The following is a 21,352-nucleotide window of genomic DNA, read 5'->3' on the forward strand; positions in this document are numbered from 1 at the left end:
GGGGGAAGCTCCCAGATGAGGTTCCGTGACCTAGGCCAACAGGTCAGGGAAGTCGTGCTCAACAGCCGGGGTGTGGGTTTTTACAGGGGTGGTCAGGCATGTATGGCAATTATGGCAATTAGCATATGGGGGCTGGACACTCTGAGAATTGCTTGTCGACTCCTTGCGGCTTTCTTCGAACCCGGAGCATCTGGTCTCACCAGTTTAGATACTAGTTCTTAAAGAGATAATACATGTAAGAGTTTAAAATAAAGAGTATGGCCCAAAGACAAGATAAACATAAATATAGGGCATTTGTGGGCTTAGCAAAAAATGTAAATATTGGGGCCATTACTAAAGAGACTCATAGAATATACTCTGTAGTAATACCTAAAATGGCTAAATTGCAAGATACTGCATAAAAACTGAGTATGAAATTGTACCCAATGTGAATTGGGGGTGAGGTGGGCATGGAGACCCAAAGCCCTACTGTAGACAATTGGACATCCCTTCACAGAAGGGTCACAAGGAAGAGATGAGCCAGTCAGGTGCAGTAACGTACCGATGAAACACACAACTTTCCTCTAGTTCCTTAATGCTTCCTTCCCCACCCTGTGACCTCAATTCACCCTTACAAATCAGATGAGACCAGAAGATTCACACTGCTATACGTAATAGCTGAATTACAGGGAATCGGAGAGATAAACCTCTCAGGGCCAACAATGAGAATAGAGATACCAGGAGGATAAGGGAAAGGTGGGGGGAGGGGATGGCGCATCAATCACAAGGATCAATATATAACCCCCTTCAAGGGGGACAAACAACAGAAAAGTGGGTGAAGGGTGACAGAGGATGATATAAGTTATGAAAATCATCTATAACTTATCAAGGGTTCATGGGGGAGGGTGGGTGGGCTAGGGAGGGGGAAACATAAGGAGCTGATATCAAGGGCCCAAGTAGAAAGAAAATGCTTTGAGAATGATGGTGGCAGCATGTGTACAAATGTGCTTGACACAATGGATGATTGTGTGGATTGTGATAAGAGATGCAAGAGCCCCTAATAAAAGTATTTCATTAAATTTTTTAAATGAGTATAAAAGAACAGAATTGTGGCCAGCATGCCACAGAGAATTGTTATGCAAATATATGACTCTATAAATCAATAAAACCAAGCTCAATGTGCAAAAGAAACAATGAAATGAAGATGATACACAGAAGAAATTTTTAAAAGAGCCAAGCACAAGAAAAATGTTTATTTTCACTATATATCAGAAATAAAAGGATAAACAAGACTTTGGGAACCTCAAATGTGATGCAGATGAGAGAAGGGCAAGGTATAATGGCATTTGAAATCGGTAGAGCAAAAAAATACTTTGGTAATAGCTATCAAATGTTAACATGAACAACTCAATAAATGGTAATTCAAGACTATCATATATTTGCTATTTTCATAGTCTGTGTGTTAGACAGGGTTGACTATAGAAACAAATTTAGAGACACTCATATACGTGTAAGAGAGTGCTTTATATTGCATATCGAGAAACATCCCATCCTAGTCCACATCGAGTCCATCAGTCCGATATTAGCCCATATGTCCGATACTAGTCCATAAACTTCTCTTCAGATTCATGCAGCACATGCAATGATGCCGAATGCAGGAAGGTCACAGGGAAGTGAGTGGAAAGTCTTGTGGATCCAGGGAGGGTATAGGCATCTCCACACTGGCGCTGGTCTCCACGTAGCTCCTCAACAGAAAGGTGAAGCAGAGCAAGAGAGGAAGTTCCCAGAGTCCTCATGAGAAGGCCATGCCCTACTAAGAGGCAACATTAGGCTGTGATCTGATCGACAGGCAAGACTCCACCCCTTCACTCTTAATACCCTCCTGTTGACACCAGATGAGGTAACTACCACACTCTCTTTACTAGTTTATGACCTAGATTAGTCTAGCAGGCATAGTTCTGCCATTTTGAATGAATACTATTATAATTTTCTCCAACTTTCGTTAGTTTGGCAGATGGTGTATAGACATTTAAGTTTCTAATCTGTTCAAGTCTACAAGTTCTGCGTTTTGGACTCATTTTTAATTTGTTCTCGTTTTTTTGTTATTTTCTGCTCTTTTTAAAATTGAGGTCTTTCTCTTTTATTCGGTGATAGTTGGTGGTGGTGGTGGTGGTGTGTGTGTGTGGTTTTGGACTGTGAAGTCCAGAATGGATAAACCTACAGAGACCGTCACTGGCTTAATAGTTTCTTATGGTTATGGCAGGGAAATGGGGAGAAAACAGAGAGCTACCAATAACGAGTACAAGATAGAAAAAGTATTCTGAAATTGACTGTGGTGAGGGTTACACAACTCTTTTTAATATGTTTGAACCATTGGATTGTATGACATGTGAGTTACACAGCAATATAACCACCAAAATTAAATTTTTAAATGCTCCTAGTCCAGTTCTGGTCCTCGGTTACACAAAAATGAATTATATGTTTGAAACTGTTGTTCATTCTGTTCTCAGAAATAATTAGGTTGAATCTTTATACCCAAACCCCAAACCAAGATCACTGCAATTGGGCCGATCCCGACCCATAGCAACTATCTACAGAGTCTCTGAGGCTGCACATCGTTAGGAGAGCAGAAAGCACCACCCCTCTCCCTGGGAGTGGCTAGTGGGTTTGAATCGTCCACTGGCAGTTAGCATGTTTACAGCATGACACCGGCTGAGCTCTTTAGAATCGGGACACCGGACTCGCTGCCATCATGTCAATGAGGTCAACTCACGGCCACCCTTTAGGACAGAGTAGAACTGCCCTCGGGGGTCTCTGAGACACTAACTCTTTACAGCGACAGAAACCTCATCTATCTTCTCCCGGAGCTGCCGTCGGTTTTGAATTGTTGACTTTGAGGCTAGCAGTCCAACGTGTCAACACTATACCACATAGCGACACAGGGAATACTCGCAAGATTATTTCGCCAATTAAAAATGAGTATTGCCTTAAAAAGATAGGTACCTTATTATTCTGCTTATTTAGAAATAATGACTTGCATACACATATATGAGTTGACAAATGGATGCTACTGTTACGCAGTAGCCTAGAAATGTTTTAAAAAGTTATAGAACGAGCGCATGCCCTACCACACACGAGAACATTGTGTAAAGCCACAGAAATTAAAACTCTTGACTCATTTAGAATCAAATGCATAGCCTAGCTTTCTATTTACACATGACATAAATGATACATGCGTGAAAATGTGTATTTATAAATTATGTGTATGCCGAGAGAAGGTATGCATTTACATATATTAGAATAAATTGTTGCTAATGGTAAACGTCAAAAAGAAATGGGGAAGGCATGTTTTGTTTGTTTGAGATTAACTTGTTTGTCACTGAAGACTCCAAGTCCCTTTCCATTTTAATCCCCCCCCATTTCCCCCCCCCCCTTTTTAAGCCATTTAAATCACTGTTCAGGTTTTAGGGGATAAGGAACCTGGAGGGATTTTTAAAAATCTGTTTGTTTTTAAAGAAGCTTCCTATAGCTATATATTACATAGCCTATTTGAAGGCATTTGAGAGTAACTTCATAATTTACTTTTATAATAAGCATATAGGACGTGTATAATTAGAAACATAAAATTATTTTAAAACAGCAGTAAGTGAAGTATGACTATCATTTGAAATCTTACTAGGAGACTTGCCAAAAAATAGATTCTCAAGAAATGATATGAATTGAATCATGAATCCAAGTTCACATATTCTAATACACTCATCTCTTTATGTTTTGGTGATATTGTTATTCATCGTTCAGCATGTGTCTGCCAGGTGGGTGGCAGAATCCTATAACTTACTCTTTATCTCTTTGCAGGATTCGCACTGGGACCCTCCATTGTCATCCTCCTGAGTGGCTTCATTTGTCTAGTCCTTGGGTGGCCCTTTGCCTTTTATATCTTTGGTAAGCTGCTAACTTTGTTTTCAGGTTTAAGTATGCAGAAAGATGCTTTGGCGTATCTATGTGTATTTCTTTTGAAGGAAACTAGTCAAGCAAGAAGAATCCTAGAGTAATCCTAGAAAACTAAATTGGTGAATATATTAAGAATAATTCTCCTATGCCATCTAGAGTCCAAGGATAGGCTCTTACCTTGTATTTGACATAGAGATCACACGTTGTATGCAGTGGTTGTGAGAGATGGAAGGAAAAAGTCAAGAAATATAGCTGCTGCTTGGGTTTCCCTCACGGTAGGCCAGCCAACGAAGGGGCCCTGAGGAAGACTTAAGCTCCCTACAAGCACTGAATATCTGGGACAGAAGACTTTACAGAAACAAAGAGAAGGAGGGGTGAAGGAACGAGTTTACCAATTCAGAGAAATGTGAAGAAAAAGTTTTAATATACGGAGAGACAAAACAAAAACCATAATAAAATAGTAAACGTAAGTCCAACTTTATCAAGACTTATGTTCAATGAAAACTATGTTGGGGCGCTGATTTAAAGACAGAGAATTCGGATCGGCTAAAAACACAACATACTATATCCTGTTTTAAATTGGAAGGCATGAACAGATACAAAATAAAACAGTGACCAAAAATGGACGCTGAAACATTCATCAAGGGAAATAAGGCAGGATGTGTGCGCATCAGACAAAGATGAATTCTGAACAAGGAGCATTACCCAGGAGAAAACTGGCATATAAAGGTAAAGTGTTAACTCACTCAGAAGGTACAATGATACATTATGTGTATGCACCTATATTAGTCTAGGTACTTTGGAGAAACAAATCCACAGCAACTCATGGATAAGAGAGAGTTTTATGTAAAGAAAAGGTGCATCACGAAAACATCCCAACCCAATGCTGCCCAAGCCCACAAGTCCAACATTAACCCATTAACCCAACACCAGTCCACAAAGTCCTCCACCTCACAAAACAGAGGCAATGATGCCGACTGCAGGAGGAAAGCTGAGTCAGTGAACAAATACTCATCTTAGCACTAGCAGGGGTCTCCACATGGCTGCTCCAGCACCCAGGGCTGCATCGGGATAGGTCCATGTAGCTTCTCCCTGGGGATGTCTTGTAGGAAGTCAATCTCGCAAGCTGAAGCAGGGAACTGCTAAGGCAGGTGCACCCAGTGCAACCATCACAAAACAAGAGACCCGAGAACTAGAAAGGCGAGGCTCACTACCCATTTATCACTCCGCCTTTCAATTAGCCCCACATGTGATTATCGGCCAGGTTGGCACAATTAACTAACTCAGCACCTAACAAGAGTTTCAAAATAAGACAAAGCAAAAACTGACCCAAGTGCAAAGAAAACTAGACAAACCCATAATCCACAGGGAGAAATAAACCTGTTTTCCTCTCTTGTAGTAATCAATGGAACAAGAAGACAAAAATCAAAAGGAATATTAGAAAACCTAAAAAATAAAAATAAAAACAACCCTAGAAATGAACTTTGCCCAAGTGAAATGTATCTGCAGTGTTGTTGTTAGGTGCTGTGGAGTTGGGTCTGACTATAGCAACCTCATCTACAACAGAACAAAAAATACTGCGAAGTCCTACCATGATGGTACAGTGCTTAAGCCTTTGACTGCTAACCTGGAAGTCAGTGCTTTGAACCTATCTGCTTCTGCTTCCATAAAAATAACAGCCACGGAAGCCCGTATGGACCAGTTGTGCTCTGTCCTATAGCATGGCTATGCACCTGCAATATACAGATGATATCTGCGACATGCAAATGACATGCGTTGGACTCAACTGGACAACAATGGATTTTTAACCCTTTGCAAAGGTAGACAATATTCTGGTTCGGAAACAAACGAGTCCATTTAAAGTAGTGGAAAATTATGCAAAGTGTGCTCTTTGATCATAATGAGATGAAACTAGAACCAATACGTGAAAGCCGTCTGGTGACGTCCCTTGAATATGTCTGATTGGGTCAAAAAAATCACAAGATAAATTTCCAAATAAAACGAATTGAAAATGAAACTTGATCTATCAAAAAGCTATAGGTTGCAACTGACCGATCTTTAGGGAGTGGTTTTTGGCCTTGAATACTCATTAGAAAAAAACTCATTCACTGCTCTGAGTCAATTCTGACTCCTAGCAACCCAAAGGACTGGGTAGAATTGGGCCTGTGTGTTTCTGAGACGGTAATGCTTTTCAGGCGTAGAAAGCATCGTCTTTCTCCCGTGTTAGAACAGACTAAAAGGCCCAAGTTAATGGTCTAATCTCACACCTTAAGGACCAGAAAACGAAGGGCTGATTAAACCCAAATCAAGTGAAGGAAATAACATCGAGCAGAAATCAATGGGTTCTAAACAATAAGAAAGAAAAGCAGTGTTGTGGTTAGTTCGTGCTGCTAGACTCACAAGTGGCTGGTTTTAACCATCAGAAATGTATTGTCTTTTGGCTGTTTTGTTTGCTGTTCTTGGGTGTCATCAAGTGCGTTCCAATTCTCAGGGACCCAACAAAGAACTCCGCCCAGTCCGGTGACATCTTTAAAACTGTTGTTATGCCGGAGCCCGTTGTTGCCTCTATTATGTCAATTAATCTTGTCAAGGGGTTTGCCTCCTCTCTGCCAGATATAACGTCCTTCTCTTGGAGCTGGTCTGTCCCAAGGGCATGAAATGAGGTCGTGACATCCTCCCTTCTAAGGAGCATTCTGGATATACTGCTTCCAAGACAGATTTGTTTGCAATCCACGTTACTTTCGATCTTCTTCACCAGCACCATAATTCACATGCGCCGATTCTTCTCTGGTCGTCCTGGTTCAAGGTCCGACTGTCACACTCGCATACGGCCATTGAAAAGACCACGGCTTGGGTCAGGCACACCTTAATCCTCAAAATGATATTGTTGCTCCTCAATACCTTAAAGAGGTCTTCTGTAGCAGAATTACTCAATGCAAAATGCCATTTGATTTCTTAACTGTTATTTCCATAAGCACTGAGCGTGGATCCAGGCAAGATGGAAATCCTCGTCAACTTCAGTCTTTTCTCCATTTATCATGATGTGCCTCTTGGTCTAGCTGTGCATTGAGTTAGAACCCATACTGAAGTCCTTGAACTTCATCAGCAGCTGCTTCAAGTCCTCCTCACTTTCAGCCACCAAGGTGTGTCATCGACATATGGAACGTTATTATAAGTGTTCCTCCAATTCTGATGTCATATTCTTCTTCATAGTCTAGTTTCTCAGATTATCTGCTTAGTAAACAGATTGGGTGAGTTAGTTTTGTTCTGTCGCACACAGGCCAATATGAATTGGAACTGGATTGATAGCACCTAACAGCAACAACAACTTTTGAACATGTGGATTTTACGGTTGCTGAAACTATATCCACGGGTGTGGTCTAGCACACAGAGAGCAAAGTTTGAAAAAAAAACCACCTCAGACAAAAACACTTTGAGTGGACATAAATGACAAATACCTTGAGAAAGTGAGTCACGGGACCTGGGAACTCAAGACCATTGTCTCCGGGGACACCAAGGTCGATTGGTCTAACATAATTGCGGTGGTTACGTAATCTGCTGTCAATGAGAGAGTATTAAGAGTGAGAGGGTGGAGTCTAGCCTGTCAATCAGGTCACAGCTTGAAGACCTCCTTTGGAGGTACCACGGAGATAAATAGCTCACTGGAGGCCAGATACACAAAGGCTCACTCCCTGTGAGACATTACTGAAGATGAGCCTCCTGTCTCATGGTCCATGTACAGGTTGCAAATGAATGTAATGAAGTGCTCTGGAATTCCCAGTCTTCTCAATACTATCCCCAGTTTGTTACGAGCCACACAGTTGAAAACCTTAGTATAGTCAATAAAACACAAGTGAACATCTTTCTGGTATTCTTTGCTTTAACCAGAGATTCATCTGTCATCAGCAATGATATCACTTAGGCTACGCTCTCTTCTGATTCTGACTTGAATCTCCGGCAGCCAATGTTGAAGGATCTTAGGCAAAACTTTACTTTCATGTAATATTAATGATATTGCTTGGTAATTTCTATATTCTGTTGGAGCACCATTATTTGAAATGGGTACAAATATGGATATCTTCCAGTCAGTTGGGCAGGTAGATGTCTTGTAGACTTCTTGGCATATGCATGTGAGTGCTTCCAGGGCTTCATCAATTGTTGAACATTTCCCATGGTATCCCATCAATCCTGGAGCCTTGTTTTTCCTCTAATGCCTTCAGGACAGCTTCGTCTTCTTCTTTCAATACCATTGATCCTGATCATATGCTACCTCTTGAAATTGTTGCACGTCAACCAATTCTTTTGATACAGTGACTCTCTGTATTCCTTCCATTGTCTTTTGATGCCTCCTGCATCATTCAATATTTTGTCCATAGAATCCTTCAGTATTTCAACTAGTGGTTCGAATATTTTCTTCAGTTTTTCAGCTTGATATTTGCTGGACATATTTTTTTTTCTTTTTGGTTTTCTAACTTCAAGTATTTGCACATTTCCTTATAATACCTTATTTTGTCTTCTCATGCTGCCTTTTGGAAATTTCCTGTTCAGCTCTTTTCCTTGATCATTTCTCCCATTTGCTTTCAGATATGATTAAGAGCAACTTTCAGAGGAGTTTCTTCTGACATCCACTTTAGTCTTTTCTTTTCCCTCGTCTTTTAAATGACCTTTTAACTTCTTCGTGTATAACTTTTAAAAGGTCTTCTGTCATTAGTGTTCCATGCTTCAAATATATTCATGAGATGTTGAAATTCAGGTCAGGTATACTCAAGGTCAGACATACTCTTGAGAACGTATCTTAATTTCCTCCAACTTCAACCTGGACTAATAGCTAAGCAGTTGGGAGTATCTTTCACAGTTAGCCTCATTTTAGTTGGGGATATTGAGCTTCTCTAACACCTCTTCTCCCAGATGTGGTCTCCTGTGTGTTTCAGGTGAAGTCCAGATGTATATTCGCTGTTCATGTTAATGAAAAAAGGTACTTGCCACCAAGAGGTTGTTGATTTTATAAAGCTCTACTGTGTGATCTCCGGCCTTGTTTCTGTCATGAAGGCCACATTTTCCAGCCATTGTCCCTTCCTCTGGATTTCCACCTTCCTCATTCCAATTAGTAACGGTTATCAGTGCATCTTGATTGCAGGCCTGATCATTTTCAGACTGAAGTTGTTAGAATTTTCCAATTTATTTATTACTGGCTTTCATGGTGGGCAGGTAAATTGGGATAATAGTTATTTTGACTAGATCTCCTTACATGCATATAAATAGTATCCTATCACAGACAGCATTGCACTTCAGGGTTGACCTTAAACTATTCTTTGTAAGGATGAATGCAATGCCATTCCTCTTTAATTTGTCATTCTCAGCATAGTAAACCTTATGATTCTATGATTCAAAATGGCCAATACCAGGCCAGTACAGTTCACTCATACCTTGGATATTGTTCTTTAGGCATTCCGTTTTATTGCTGATGGCTTCCAATTTCCCAAGAGTCATACGTTGCACATTCCGCACTTGGATGATTAGTGAATATTGCAGCTGTTTCATCTCATTTGGAGTTGTGCTCCATCAGCAGATGAAGGTCCTGAAGGCTTTACTCCATCAACATCATTATGGTTGACTCTGCTTTGAGAAAGCAGCTCATGTTTTGAATGCCTTCTGACCTGAGGCGCTCATCTCCAGGTACCCAATCTGACAATGCGCTGCTGCTCCCCATCAGGTTTTCTTACAATTTCTACTGCTACTCATAGGTTTTCGGTTGTTAATCTCACAGAAGTGGACAATGTATTTCCTTTGTAGTCTGTTGTTAATGTGAAAGCTGGCCATCTTGGGTGACCCTACTCATCTTTGAAATACCAGTGATGGAGCTTCCAGAACCACAGCCACATGCACGTTACCTCAGCAGGGCAAATTGACAGACAGGTGGTGGGCTGAGAAATCCAAATTCAGGTTGTCATCACAGGGGGAGACTTTCTTGCTCTGTTGGCTCTATGGTATAGGTTCCAAAACTTGTTTGGTCTATGGTTTTCTTTTCAGAACAAAAGAAATCACTCAGCTCCCTCTGGACAGAGAGGCTTTTGTACTTTAGCCCACAATCCAGCACAAAGTATAAATATTTGTTTTTTGCTGCCCTTTTAGATTTTTTTGGAGCCCTGGTGGTGTAGTGGTTATGCTTTGGGTTGCGATCCTCATGGTCAGCAGTTCGAAACCACCAGTAACTCTGAAGGAGACAGGTCGACTAGGGTTTCTAGTTCCATAAACAAGCGGTTCTCAACCTGTGGGTCGCGACCCCTTTGGGGGTGGGTCACCTGATTCATAACAGGAGCGAAATAACAGTTATGAAGTAGCAGGGGAAATAAATTTATGGTTTTGGGGGGGCGTCACCACAACATGAGAAACTATTAAAGGGTCGCGGCGTTAGAAAGGTTGCGAACCGCTGTAACGGTTAGTCTCAGAAAGCCACACTGGGTCACTATGAGCCAACATTGACTTCATGGCAGGGAGTTGGGTTTGGTTTTGGTAGATTGCTCCAGCACTCCCTCCCACCCCACCTCAGGGGGTAGTACCGCTCACTTTGCAAACTAGAGTCTAGTGGAAGCTCCTTGTCTCCATTCACCATCTGTGGGGTTTGTGTTCCCTGGAGATCTCCCTGGGTCTTTGTATGCAGGCAGCTCTCAGTGCAGCGACCCTGAGACGGAAGAACGTAGTCTAGTCCCCAGCTCTTCTTTCTTGGTGGTAGTAGATCTCTCTGATTTCTTCTAACTTCTTCAACCTCACGTAATCTCAAAAGACAGACGCCTTGGTGGCATAGTGGTTATGAGGTGGATTGCGATCCTCAAGTTCTGCAGTTGAAGACTCACAAGCACTTCTCAGGAGAAAGACGGAGCTTTCTACTCCCCTTTATCATCTCAGGAACCCACAGTTATAGTCTCGGAAACCCACATGTCCTACAGGGTGGCCATGAGTCAGAACTGACTCAATAGCAGCAAGTTTGCTGTTGATTGAACCACAAAAATGTTGGACTCTTGATTCAACCTAGTCCCGTAGTGCCCTGCCTCATTAACTACGCCTGCCTTACTTACATCACAGAGTTTGAGATTTACAACACACAGGATAATTGCATAGGATCACAAACACATAGGATAATGATATAATACTGAGAATCATGGTCTAGCCAAGGTTTCACATCTTTGGGGGGACATAATTCAATCTGTAACCATTGTAAAACCAACAACAAAAATCCTAAAAGATCAGTAACAATGAAAGAAGGCTGCAAGGGAGCAGGAGAGAAAAATAAAGAGGGAACCCAATCAATAACACCAATGGCAAATAAGACATTAATATGATCCCACAAATGGTAAACACTATCATATGGAGGTAGAAATATGAAATACTTTATATCCATAAAATCGATCATTTGAATAAAATGAACAAACTCCTTGAAAGACATAAACTAGCAAAGTTTATTCAAAAGGAAGAAGTAACCTGAGTAGTTTATTGAGATACTAAGGAAATTGATTTCACAGTTAAAACACATCCAATAAAGAAAACCTCAGACGTACATGAATTCACTGGTAAACTCACCAAACATGTAAGAAATTATATCAATTCTTCACAAATTCCTTCTGAAATTTTTTTTATTGTAGTATAAGGTATGTGTAGGGGGTCAGCTCCCCACCACTACTCTCAGGTTCAGTAATCACAATTGTATGTTTGAGATATATAAATATTATATTAAGGTCGTCGAGAGCATAAGAGGTAGAGGGGAGATATTACAATAATGCAGTCAGACACATTACATGGTAGCACTGCTCACCTCAGCCCTGCTTGGTGGTCCACATGGAGAGAGGGGGAAGAGAAGGAGGACAGGAGAGGGAACAAGGGAGAGAGGGAAGAGAGGGGAGCGACTAGAGAGAGAGAGAGAAAGAGAGAGAGAGAGAGAGAGAGAGAGAGGATCTCTATTGCTAACCCAGGCCTATATACCTTTTGGGGCTTGCAAGCCCACTAATTACAGGTAAAGTCATACGTCACAGGAAGAGGTTGCACTATAGGTATTACAGTAATGGGGCGGGAGGGTGATCTTGGGACATACACGCAATAGGAAGAGGAGGGATTGGGGGTATACGTGTGACAAGATGGGAGGATCCTAGATACAGGATGGCACCCTAACTTTGGATGTCACAAAGCCTGTTTGACTTGTTCCTGGCTCAACTGCTAGAGACCATTATCAGTAGCATGTGAACTCCTCCAACAGGAGCCTGTCCATTGACCCAGCAGCAGGGACCAGGCCCACTCCTGTGGTGGGTAGCGAGACAGCAATGTGACCTCCTCCCACATTTTAATTTATATTATGAGGCCAGAATGGCTGTGACACCAGAATCATGAAAAGATCTTACCAGAAAGAAACACTACAGACGATATCTCCCATGAACCTAAACACAAATATTCTTTAACAAAAAGGGCGGTGGAGGCGGGGAGGTCATAGAATCAATCAATTCATAAAGAGAATGGTGAATTGTATCTTTTGTTATTATTGTGACAAGCTGCTGAGTTTGTTCTAATCTATAACAACCCTATGTACACTAGAGGAAAACAGTGCCCGGCCCTGTCATCCTCACAATTGTTACATTTGAGCCCATGTAACAGTCATATCATCAATCCATCTCAACTCATAACCACTATGCCACCAAGGCTCCTCACGTTAGAGATTAAGTCTGATGTCCTTTTCCAGGGACTAGTCTCTCCCGATGACATGTCCAAAATACAGGAGATGAAATCTTACCTTTCTCACTGCTAAGCTGCATTCTGGCTGCACTTCTTCCAAGACAATGTGTTTGTTTGGCAGTTCATGGTACTTTCAATATTCTTTGCTAACACCATCATTCAAATGTATCTCTTTTTCGTTTATCTTCCTTATTCATGGTCCAACATTCACATGCATATGAGGTCATCGAAAATATGATGACTTGGGTCAAGCACACCTTAGTCCTCAAAGTAGTATCCTCGTCCGTCAACATTTTAGAGTTCTTGGGTAGTGGATTTCCCCAGTACAGAATGTTGTTTGAGTTCTTTTTTTTAAAAAATCGTTTTATTAGGGGCTCATGCAACTCTTACCACAATCCACACATACAGCAATTGTGTAAAGCTCATTTGTACATTCATTGCCCTCATCATTCTCAAAACATTTGCTCTCCATCAAAGCCCCTGGCATCAGCTCCTCATTTTTTCCCCTCCCTCCCCGCTCTCCCCTCCCTCATGAACCCTTGATAATTTATAAATTATTATTTTGTCATATCTTGCCCTGTCCGATGTCTCCCTTCACCCACTTTTCTGTTGTCCATACCCCAGGGAGGAGATCACATATAGTTCCTTGTAATCCGTTCCCTCTTTCCAACCCACTCTCCCTCTACCCTCCCAGTATCGCCACTTACACCACTGGTCCTGAAGGGATCATCCGCCCTGGGTTCCCTGTATTTCCAGTTCCTATCTGTACTAGTGTACATGCTCTGGTCTAGCCAGACTTGCAAGGTCAAATTTGGATCATGATATTGGGGGGGGAAGGGGGAGGAGGAAGCATTTAGGAACTAGAGGAAAGTTGTATTTTTCATCGTTGCTACATCGCAGCCTGACTGGCTCGTCTCCTCCCCGAGACCCCTCTGCAAGGGGATCTCCAGTGGCCTACAAATTGGCTTTGGGTCTCCACTCTGCTCTCCCCCCATCATTCACTATGGTAAGAATTTTGTTCTGATGATGCCTTTGTTTGAGTTCTTGACTGCTACGTGCAGGAGCGTTGATTGTGAATCCAAGTAAGATAAAATCCTTGACAGCTTCAATTTTTCTTCCCATTTATCACGAGGAACCGTGGTAGCATAGTGGATGACTCGCTGGTCTGCTGATCAGTTCAAATCCACCAGCTGCTCTGTGGGAGCAAGACGAGGCTTTTCATTCCCCTAAAGAGTTACAGTCTGGACACTCACTGGGCACTTCTACCTGGCCCTACAGGGCTGCTTTGACTCAGGATGGACTTAAGGGCAGTGAGCTTGAGAGTATCATATCTAGGGAGGTTTATATCTGTCATACAAGACAGGTTCAGGTTCTTTTGATTTGTTTGTTTGTTTTTAATCAATGTAATTTAGGGCATGATGAGACCTTCAGTCAACATCAAAATGTATTGAGTGTTCACTTCTGCCCAGTGTAGATTAACAGGCACCAGCTTTGCCCCTGGCTTGAAACCATCTAAAAACAAACAAGCAAGCAAACAACAACAACGAAAACTCAGGCAATGTATGGAATGGTTGTGTTAAAGCCACTGGGTATGAATCAACAAAGGACAACGATCCATGAGAGGCGAGCTTGAGGGCATGGCACAGAAGGAACAAGGCGGGCTCCCTGAGTTGAGGGATGGAGCTAAGAACGCGTTTAAAGGCCAGACTACCGAGAGAGACAGCCCGATGGAGAGAGCATCCTGGGAATCTGTAGAAAAGTCTCCCTTGAGTATTCAGATGAGGACTGATCAGAGTATGGATGCAAAGTAACTACCCGAGATGGAGGAGCAGAGGGGGGATTTGGGAAAGGATTATCAAAGAGTGCCTTTATTCATGGAGAGCCAGCGTAGTGCATGTTCGATGATAGAATGAGAAGCTTAATATTTTAATACTCATACATCTCTCTGCTCAGTAGGAGGGAAGATCCTCCTTAGCCGGAACACTACCATGGCTCCCTGAGCAAATGAGGAAAGGAAGACCGGAAAGGGGGAATCTCTTTCGGCATGAATGAACTGTATTCTGGAACAAAGCTCAAGCATATTAAGGGCTATTAAAAATATCCAGCAGCTAACAAGGTTCGCAGTGTTTGGCTAAACCCAAAGGATATCAGGAATGTGGGAAAAGGTAGGACATGACAGCCCACGGTGAGCAGATAAGTGAGAAAGGCAAAACTAATTCAGGCTTGACACCAATATTAAAATTAGCAAGCAAGGACATTCAATGGCTATTATGATGGTATTTTACATATTCAAAATAAGAAGTAGAGACATGGAAAATATTTTTAAGACCCAAATTGAACGTGCAGAGGTGCCAGCTGTGCAGAACAGAGAGCTACTAGCAGATTCAATTTTGCAGAAGAGAAGGTTATTGAACAAAGTAACAGAAATCACAGAGTATAAAAGACACAGGAAAACTCACCATACATAGTCCAGAAATTCACAGTGGGGGGATTGGGAAAATAAACTATTTGAAGAAACAATGGCTGGACACATTTCCAAATGTTATGTAAACTGTAAATACCCAGAGCCAAGACTGTCACTAAAACGCAAACCATCAGAAGCATAAAGAGAACTACCCCAAGGTCATCACAACCAAATGACTTGAGATCATGCCGAGGAGAAAATATTACAGACCCCAAAGACAGAAGACAGGTTCAGAAGGACACAGGTGACAATGGCAGCGACTTTCTCATCCGAAACCAAGCAGTGAGGACAACAGTTTTTGAAATATTGTAAGGAAAAAAATAAAACAAGCCCTGACTCTCTTGGATTCTATGCCCAGAATAACAAACAAAGCTAAGCAAACATTTTCCAGAGACAAAGGCAACATAAAGAGATAGGAGACATACAAAAGCAGTTTCTGTAGCCTTAAAGTATGCAACACAATGGGTTCAGAGAAACCCCTTGTACACGCAAAACTCCAAAACATTGATGACATTAAAGACCCAGAAAAATGGACACATGTATTGAGATGATTCATCAGTGAGAAGACTCGGGATTTGTAAATGGTACTTCTACCTAGCTTGATTTATAGATAGATACAATGCACTGGCATTCAAACTCCTAACCTAAGACTGTGTTGTGTTCATTTCTGCTTTTTTTAAATTTAGAAATTGTAGTTTTTTTATGGATCAAACTTGTCAATTAAAAAATTCATATGAAAATTTAAAGATACAGAGTAGCCAAATAACTTGGAAAAAGAATATAAAATTGAAGAACTAACATTATCTGATGCCAACCCAGGGTGGTATTGGCATTAAAATTGGCAAATGGATAAAGGAACAGCAAAATAGTACCATAAATAGATTCACATATATAAAGGAATATTATTTTTTAAAACTGGTGTAAACGCAATTTTGTGGTGAAAATAGTCGTGTCAGTAAATGGTGCTTAAATTTGGATAGTTGTATGCAAAAACAAACTGAAAAAAAATTGGCCCAATAGTGCACCATAAAGAAAAACAGAAACGAACTCAAAATAAGTCCTAAATCTGAAATCATTACACTTTTGGAAGAAAACATAGAAGAACATTTTTGTGCTTGTGTTAGGCAAAGATTTCTTAGATATGATACGAAAAGCAAGCTCCATAAAATAACAAACTGATAAGCCAGAGTCCATCCAAATTAAAAACTTATGCTCTTTGAAAGATATTAAGATAATTTTAAAAAGCAAGTTGAAACCGGAGGAAATACTTCCAAAACACATCTATGTTAAGAACAATGAAATCAAATGTATAAATCAATTAGAAAAAAATAAATAACCCAATGAAAAATGGGGAAAGTTTTTGAACAGGCAGTTCATCAAAGCAACTTTATGGAGAGTGCATACATATAAAATATACTTACCATTAGTTACTAGAGAAATGCATGTGAAAGCCCCAATGAGATATGCATACCCTATATTGGCATGAATGATATTAAAAAGACAGATGTGAAGTATTCTTTTATTATTTCTAGAATCTGATCACTATACACAAACATGGCATGGAAAGAAACAGGAGTTAGGAGGCAGAGATATTCATGTGAGTTTCTTTTTTTCTAAGAAATGAAGGCTATTATGAGCTATAGCTTTTCCCAGAGCCCTGGTGGTGTTGACGGTTACACATTGGGCTGCTAAGTGCAAGGTCAGCAGTGTGAACTCCCCAGCTGCTTCAATGGCAAATAGATGAGGCTTTCTGCTGGTGGAAAGATTCACAGCACTTTGAACTCCAGAGAGCCAGCTGTCCTCTGTTTTATAGGACCACTAGGGGCTCGGAATTGGCTTGATGGCAGTGAGTTTTTGAGTTTATAATAGAACATGTCCCAAAGTAAAGTAAGTTCACGTGGAAGGCATGTGTCAGCTTGTGCTGTCTCACCCTCTGCTCGCAGGTGCTATTGGCTGTATCTGCTTCCTTCTGTGGATTGGTCTGGTTTTTGATGATCCCATTTCTCACCCATGGATAAGCATCTCAGAGAAGGAATACATCATATCCTCTTTGGCCCAAGAGGTACATCTAAAGGAATACCACTTTCTTAACATTTGGATTTCTCAGGGTGGATAAGCTTTTGGCGGGATGGTCCTGATTTTTGGTGTTTTTAAAAAGTCCCGATTTTTGGAAAGAATGCATGACAAGCTAGGGAACGGTCTATTTGGTCCATATAGACCAAATTTTTCATCAAGAACCGCCACCCCACCTCCGCCGTCAATGGTGTCCCGCTTTAAATCTGGTCACCTTAGAAGGGTATATGAACGGCTCTCGGCTCTTATGTTCTCACCAGTCCATCTGTTTTCAGGTCACCTCTTCCAGGCAGCCTCTACCCATCAAAGCTATGATTAGCTCGCTACCTCTGTGGTCCATGATTTTTTGCTGTTTCGGCCATCAGTGGTTAGTTATTGTCTTGGTCATATACACACCAACTTACATCAGCTCTGTGTTCAATATTAACATCAGGGATGTGAGTATATTTCCTATTAGTTCGCCCTCCTGTTTGCATGATCACCGCGCCTTCACAAATCATTCCACCTGGGGAAATGTATCATCAGAGTAACCTAATATTTTGTATCCACGCGAGTGTGATTGATGGTAGGATTGAATACCTGCTGGGGATGTGGTTGAAGAAGTTACTGGTTTCCCTAGGAAAGCATGACCTCCGGATGATAGTCTGATCGGGAGTGATTTACTACTGAACGTGGTGGACTCACTGCCTTTATTAACATGGTTTGTTCTGTTTGTCTTCTTCAGAATGGGATCCTGTCCGCCCTGCCTTTTCTTTTTGCCTGGGTCTGTAGTATTCTAGCAGGCCTACTAGCAGATTTCCTTCTGACCAAGAATTTCAGAATCGTTACAGTGCGGAAAATGGCCACGCTTGTAGGTAAGAACGGGCTTAATGAATTCGCTCTCAAGGCATACGATATAACCAAATAATGCATTGCACAATTTAATTTATTTGCTGCTCATCCCTTAGGCAATCTCCCCCCGTCAGCATTCATCGTTGCCCTGCCTTACCTCAGTTCCAGCTACATTACAACGATAACTCTTCTGATCCTCGCTTGCGGGCTAAGCACGTTTTCTCAGTCAGGAATTCATATCAATGCCTTAGATATTGCTCCAAGGTAGGACTCGACTTGCTATTCCCATTTAAAAAAAGAAGAAGAAGAATTTGTTATCTGGGAGCCCCAAACTTTAGAGAATAATAAATCATTAGCAAGGACCACAGTTAGGCTTGTGGCCTTTTTTTTTTGGTATGAGTGTGTATAGGGCTGTGGGTCTCAGTAGTCTTAGTGCATCTTATTGAATCGAGGCAGTGCAGCACCTTTTTGGCATATTGTAGGGTGCATCCTTATACGGAGCAGGGTTGAAGGAAATGGTTAAATGTCTCTGCCTCTAGTCTGGAACCTTCCTCTCACCCACAGACATTCCAGTTTTCTCATGGGAGCCTCCCGGGGATTTGCACACATAGCAGCTATCCTGGCACCCACTGTCAGTGGGTTTCTTCTCAATCAGGTAAAGTTTTCATGCCATGAGAGGACGATGAAAATGCCCTTCCAAATCTGTTTATAACAGTAATACTATAAACGATGTAGTCAACGTATTATGAAGTAATGTTGTGATTGACTTTGTCAGAGCGACCCTAACTACAATGGAATAAAACACTGCCCGATGCACCAGCATCCTCACACTCGTGATTCTGTTTGAGCCCATTGTCGCAGTCTGAGTCAACCTCTCGCAGGGAGGCTCTTCCTCTTTTTGGATGACTCTCTAGCAAGTATGATGGGACTGATCTCTCGTGACCAAATGACACGAGGTGAAGCCCCTGCTTCTCAGGAACATCTGCCTGCTCGATGTGATTGAATGATGGATTGTTATGACATCTGTAAGAGCTCCCAACGAAATGATTAAAATTTCTAAATAAAAATAAAGAGCATCTGGCTGTCCTTCCCCCAAGACACATGTGTTCGTTGTTTGGTCAGCCCAGGGCTCTTTCAATACCCTTTGTCAACACCATCATTCAAATGCTTGGCTTCGTCTCTGGTCTTTCTGAGTCGCCGTGCAGTTTTCACATGCATCTGAGCAGCTGAAAATGCATCGCTGTCCTTGCTCTTCAGCACTAGGTGGAGGTCTTCAGGCAGAACGCATTGCAAGGCGGATTGTTGCAGATGCAGTTAGGTTAAAATTTAGTCCTTTATCAATTGATGTCCCTTGTGGTCCATTTTTAATGTGTTCTCATTTTTCATATTTTCTGCTTTCCTTTTGATTGAGGTTTATCTGTTTTTTGTTGCTAGTCATTTTTTGTCATTGTAATTAGTTTTTTAGTTTGTTTTTAAATGTTTTGGGGTTTCAGAAATCCAGGATACGTGAATCTAGAGAGACAGCGTGTGGTTCCTTGGTGGTATGAAGGAGATGTTGGGGGAGATAAAGAGCTAATAACGATGAATACAAGAATGAAGAAAATGCTCTAAAACTGACTATGGTGATGCTTGTACAACTCTTCTGGATGTGACTGAACTATTGAACTGTATGCTATATGAATGATATATATTCAGATATGCCAATGAAACTGTTCAAAAATAAAAGAGAGAACTTGTGCAGCAGATTTGCTGAAAGCAAAACATCATTTGATTTCTTGACTGCTATTTCCACGATGCGCACTGATTGTGGATCCAAGCAAAATAAAATCCTTGTCAACTTCAATATTTTCTCCATTGATCATGATGTGACCTATGGATGTGACCATTGTAGATGTTGATCTTCTGTACATTGAGTTGTAATCCATACTGAAGGCTGGTCTTTGTTCCTCACCAGGAAGTTCTTCAAGTCCTGTTGGGTTGGAGCAAACAAGGTGGTGTCCTCTGTGTGTGGCTGGTTGTCAATGAAACTTTCTCTAAACCTTATGCCACATTCTTCATATAATCCCGCTTCTCAGATTGTCTGCTCAGCACTCAGACTGAATAAACACCGTGAAAGGATACAACCCTGACACCCACCTTCCTTGACTTTTAACCACGCAGTTCTGTGCAGACAACTGTTCTGGTCAGACAACTGCCTCTTGGTTGACGTACAGTTTCCACATGAGCCTAATAAAGCGTTTTGAGCTCCCATACTGAGCAAACTTGTTATGATACATATAATCAAGCATCTTTACATAGTCAACAAAACAGAAGAAACTTCTTTCTCACATTCTCTTCCTTCAGCCAAGTTCCTTTTGACATCAGGAATGACAGCCTTCATTCCATGGCCCCTTCTAAATTCAACTTGAATTTCTGGCAGCTCCTTGATGTTACCTATTGGTCCAGTTGTGGATTGGTCCATTTGGGAATGATCTTCAGCAAGATGTATTTGCATGTGATATTAATGATATTGTTTGGTATTTTCTACATTCCACGGAGCCACCTTTCTTTGGAATGGGCACAAATTTGGATCTCCTCCAGGTAGCTGGCCAGATTTCTTGGCATAGACTTCCAGATTTCTTGGCATAGACTTGTGAGTGCTTCCACTCCTGAATCCCTTTGTTCAAACATGTCAGCTGACGTTTTGTCAATTCCTGGAGGTTTGTTTTCCTGAGTGCCTTCAGTGTGGCTTGGAATTCTTCCTTCAATACCATCAGTTTGTAAACATGTCATCTCTTGAAATGGCTGGCTCTCAACCAGTTCTTTTTGGTAAAGTAATTGTGTGGAGTACTTCCATCTTCTTTTGATGCTTCCTGCATCTTTTAATAATTTTCCCTTAGCATCCTTCAATATTGCACCTCGAGTGTGAATTTCTTTCTCCAGTTCATTCAGCTTAAGATCTGCTGAGCATATTCCTTTTTTTAAAAAAATTAAATCATTTTATTGGGGGCTTGTACAATTCTTATCACAATCCATCCATCCATCCATTGTGTCAAGCATATTTGTACATTTGTTGCCATCATCATTCTCAAAACATTTGCTTTCTACTTGAGTCCTTGATATCAGCTACTCCCTCCCTCATGACCCCTTGATGATTTATAAATTGTTATTGTTTTGTCATATTTCATTTTTTTGATTTATCGACTCCTGGTCTTTACACATTTCATTATAATGTTTTGCTTTGTTTTCTTGAGCTGCTGAGTGAAGATTACTATTCAGCTCTTTTACTTCATCTGCTACTTGTTTTATTTCTTCTACTTGCTTTAACTATTCTACATTCAAGAGCAACTTTCTGAG

General features: G+C 41.2%; 1 protein-coding gene across 3 annotated transcripts in view; it reads left to right on the plus strand.

Annotated features, from left to right (window-relative positions):
- SLC17A3 (solute carrier family 17 member 3) overlaps positions 1 to 21,352 on the plus strand; it is a 59,140-nt gene that overhangs the window by 35,612 nt on the left and 2,176 nt on the right. For all 3 annotated transcript variants that reach the window (XM_045295723.1, XM_045295724.1, XM_004712482.2), the window contains 6 exons: positions 3,835 to 3,921; positions 17,056 to 17,174; positions 17,461 to 17,622; positions 17,910 to 18,039; positions 18,133 to 18,280; positions 18,581 to 18,671. In XM_045295723.1, coding sequence (XP_045151658.1) covers positions 3,835 to 3,921; positions 17,056 to 17,174; positions 17,461 to 17,622; positions 17,910 to 18,039; positions 18,133 to 18,280; positions 18,581 to 18,671 — 737 coding nt within the window. The remainder of the gene's footprint in view (positions 1 to 3,834; positions 3,922 to 17,055; positions 17,175 to 17,460; positions 17,623 to 17,909; positions 18,040 to 18,132; positions 18,281 to 18,580; positions 18,672 to 21,352) is intronic.

The sequence above is a fragment of the Echinops telfairi genome, unplaced genomic scaffold, assembly GCF_000313985.2.
Source record: "Echinops telfairi isolate 266 unplaced genomic scaffold, ASM31398v2 ScPeMD7_5868;HRSCAF=6743_0, whole genome shotgun sequence".
Classification (NCBI taxonomy): Eukaryota; Metazoa; Chordata; class Mammalia; order Afrosoricida; family Tenrecidae; genus Echinops; species Echinops telfairi.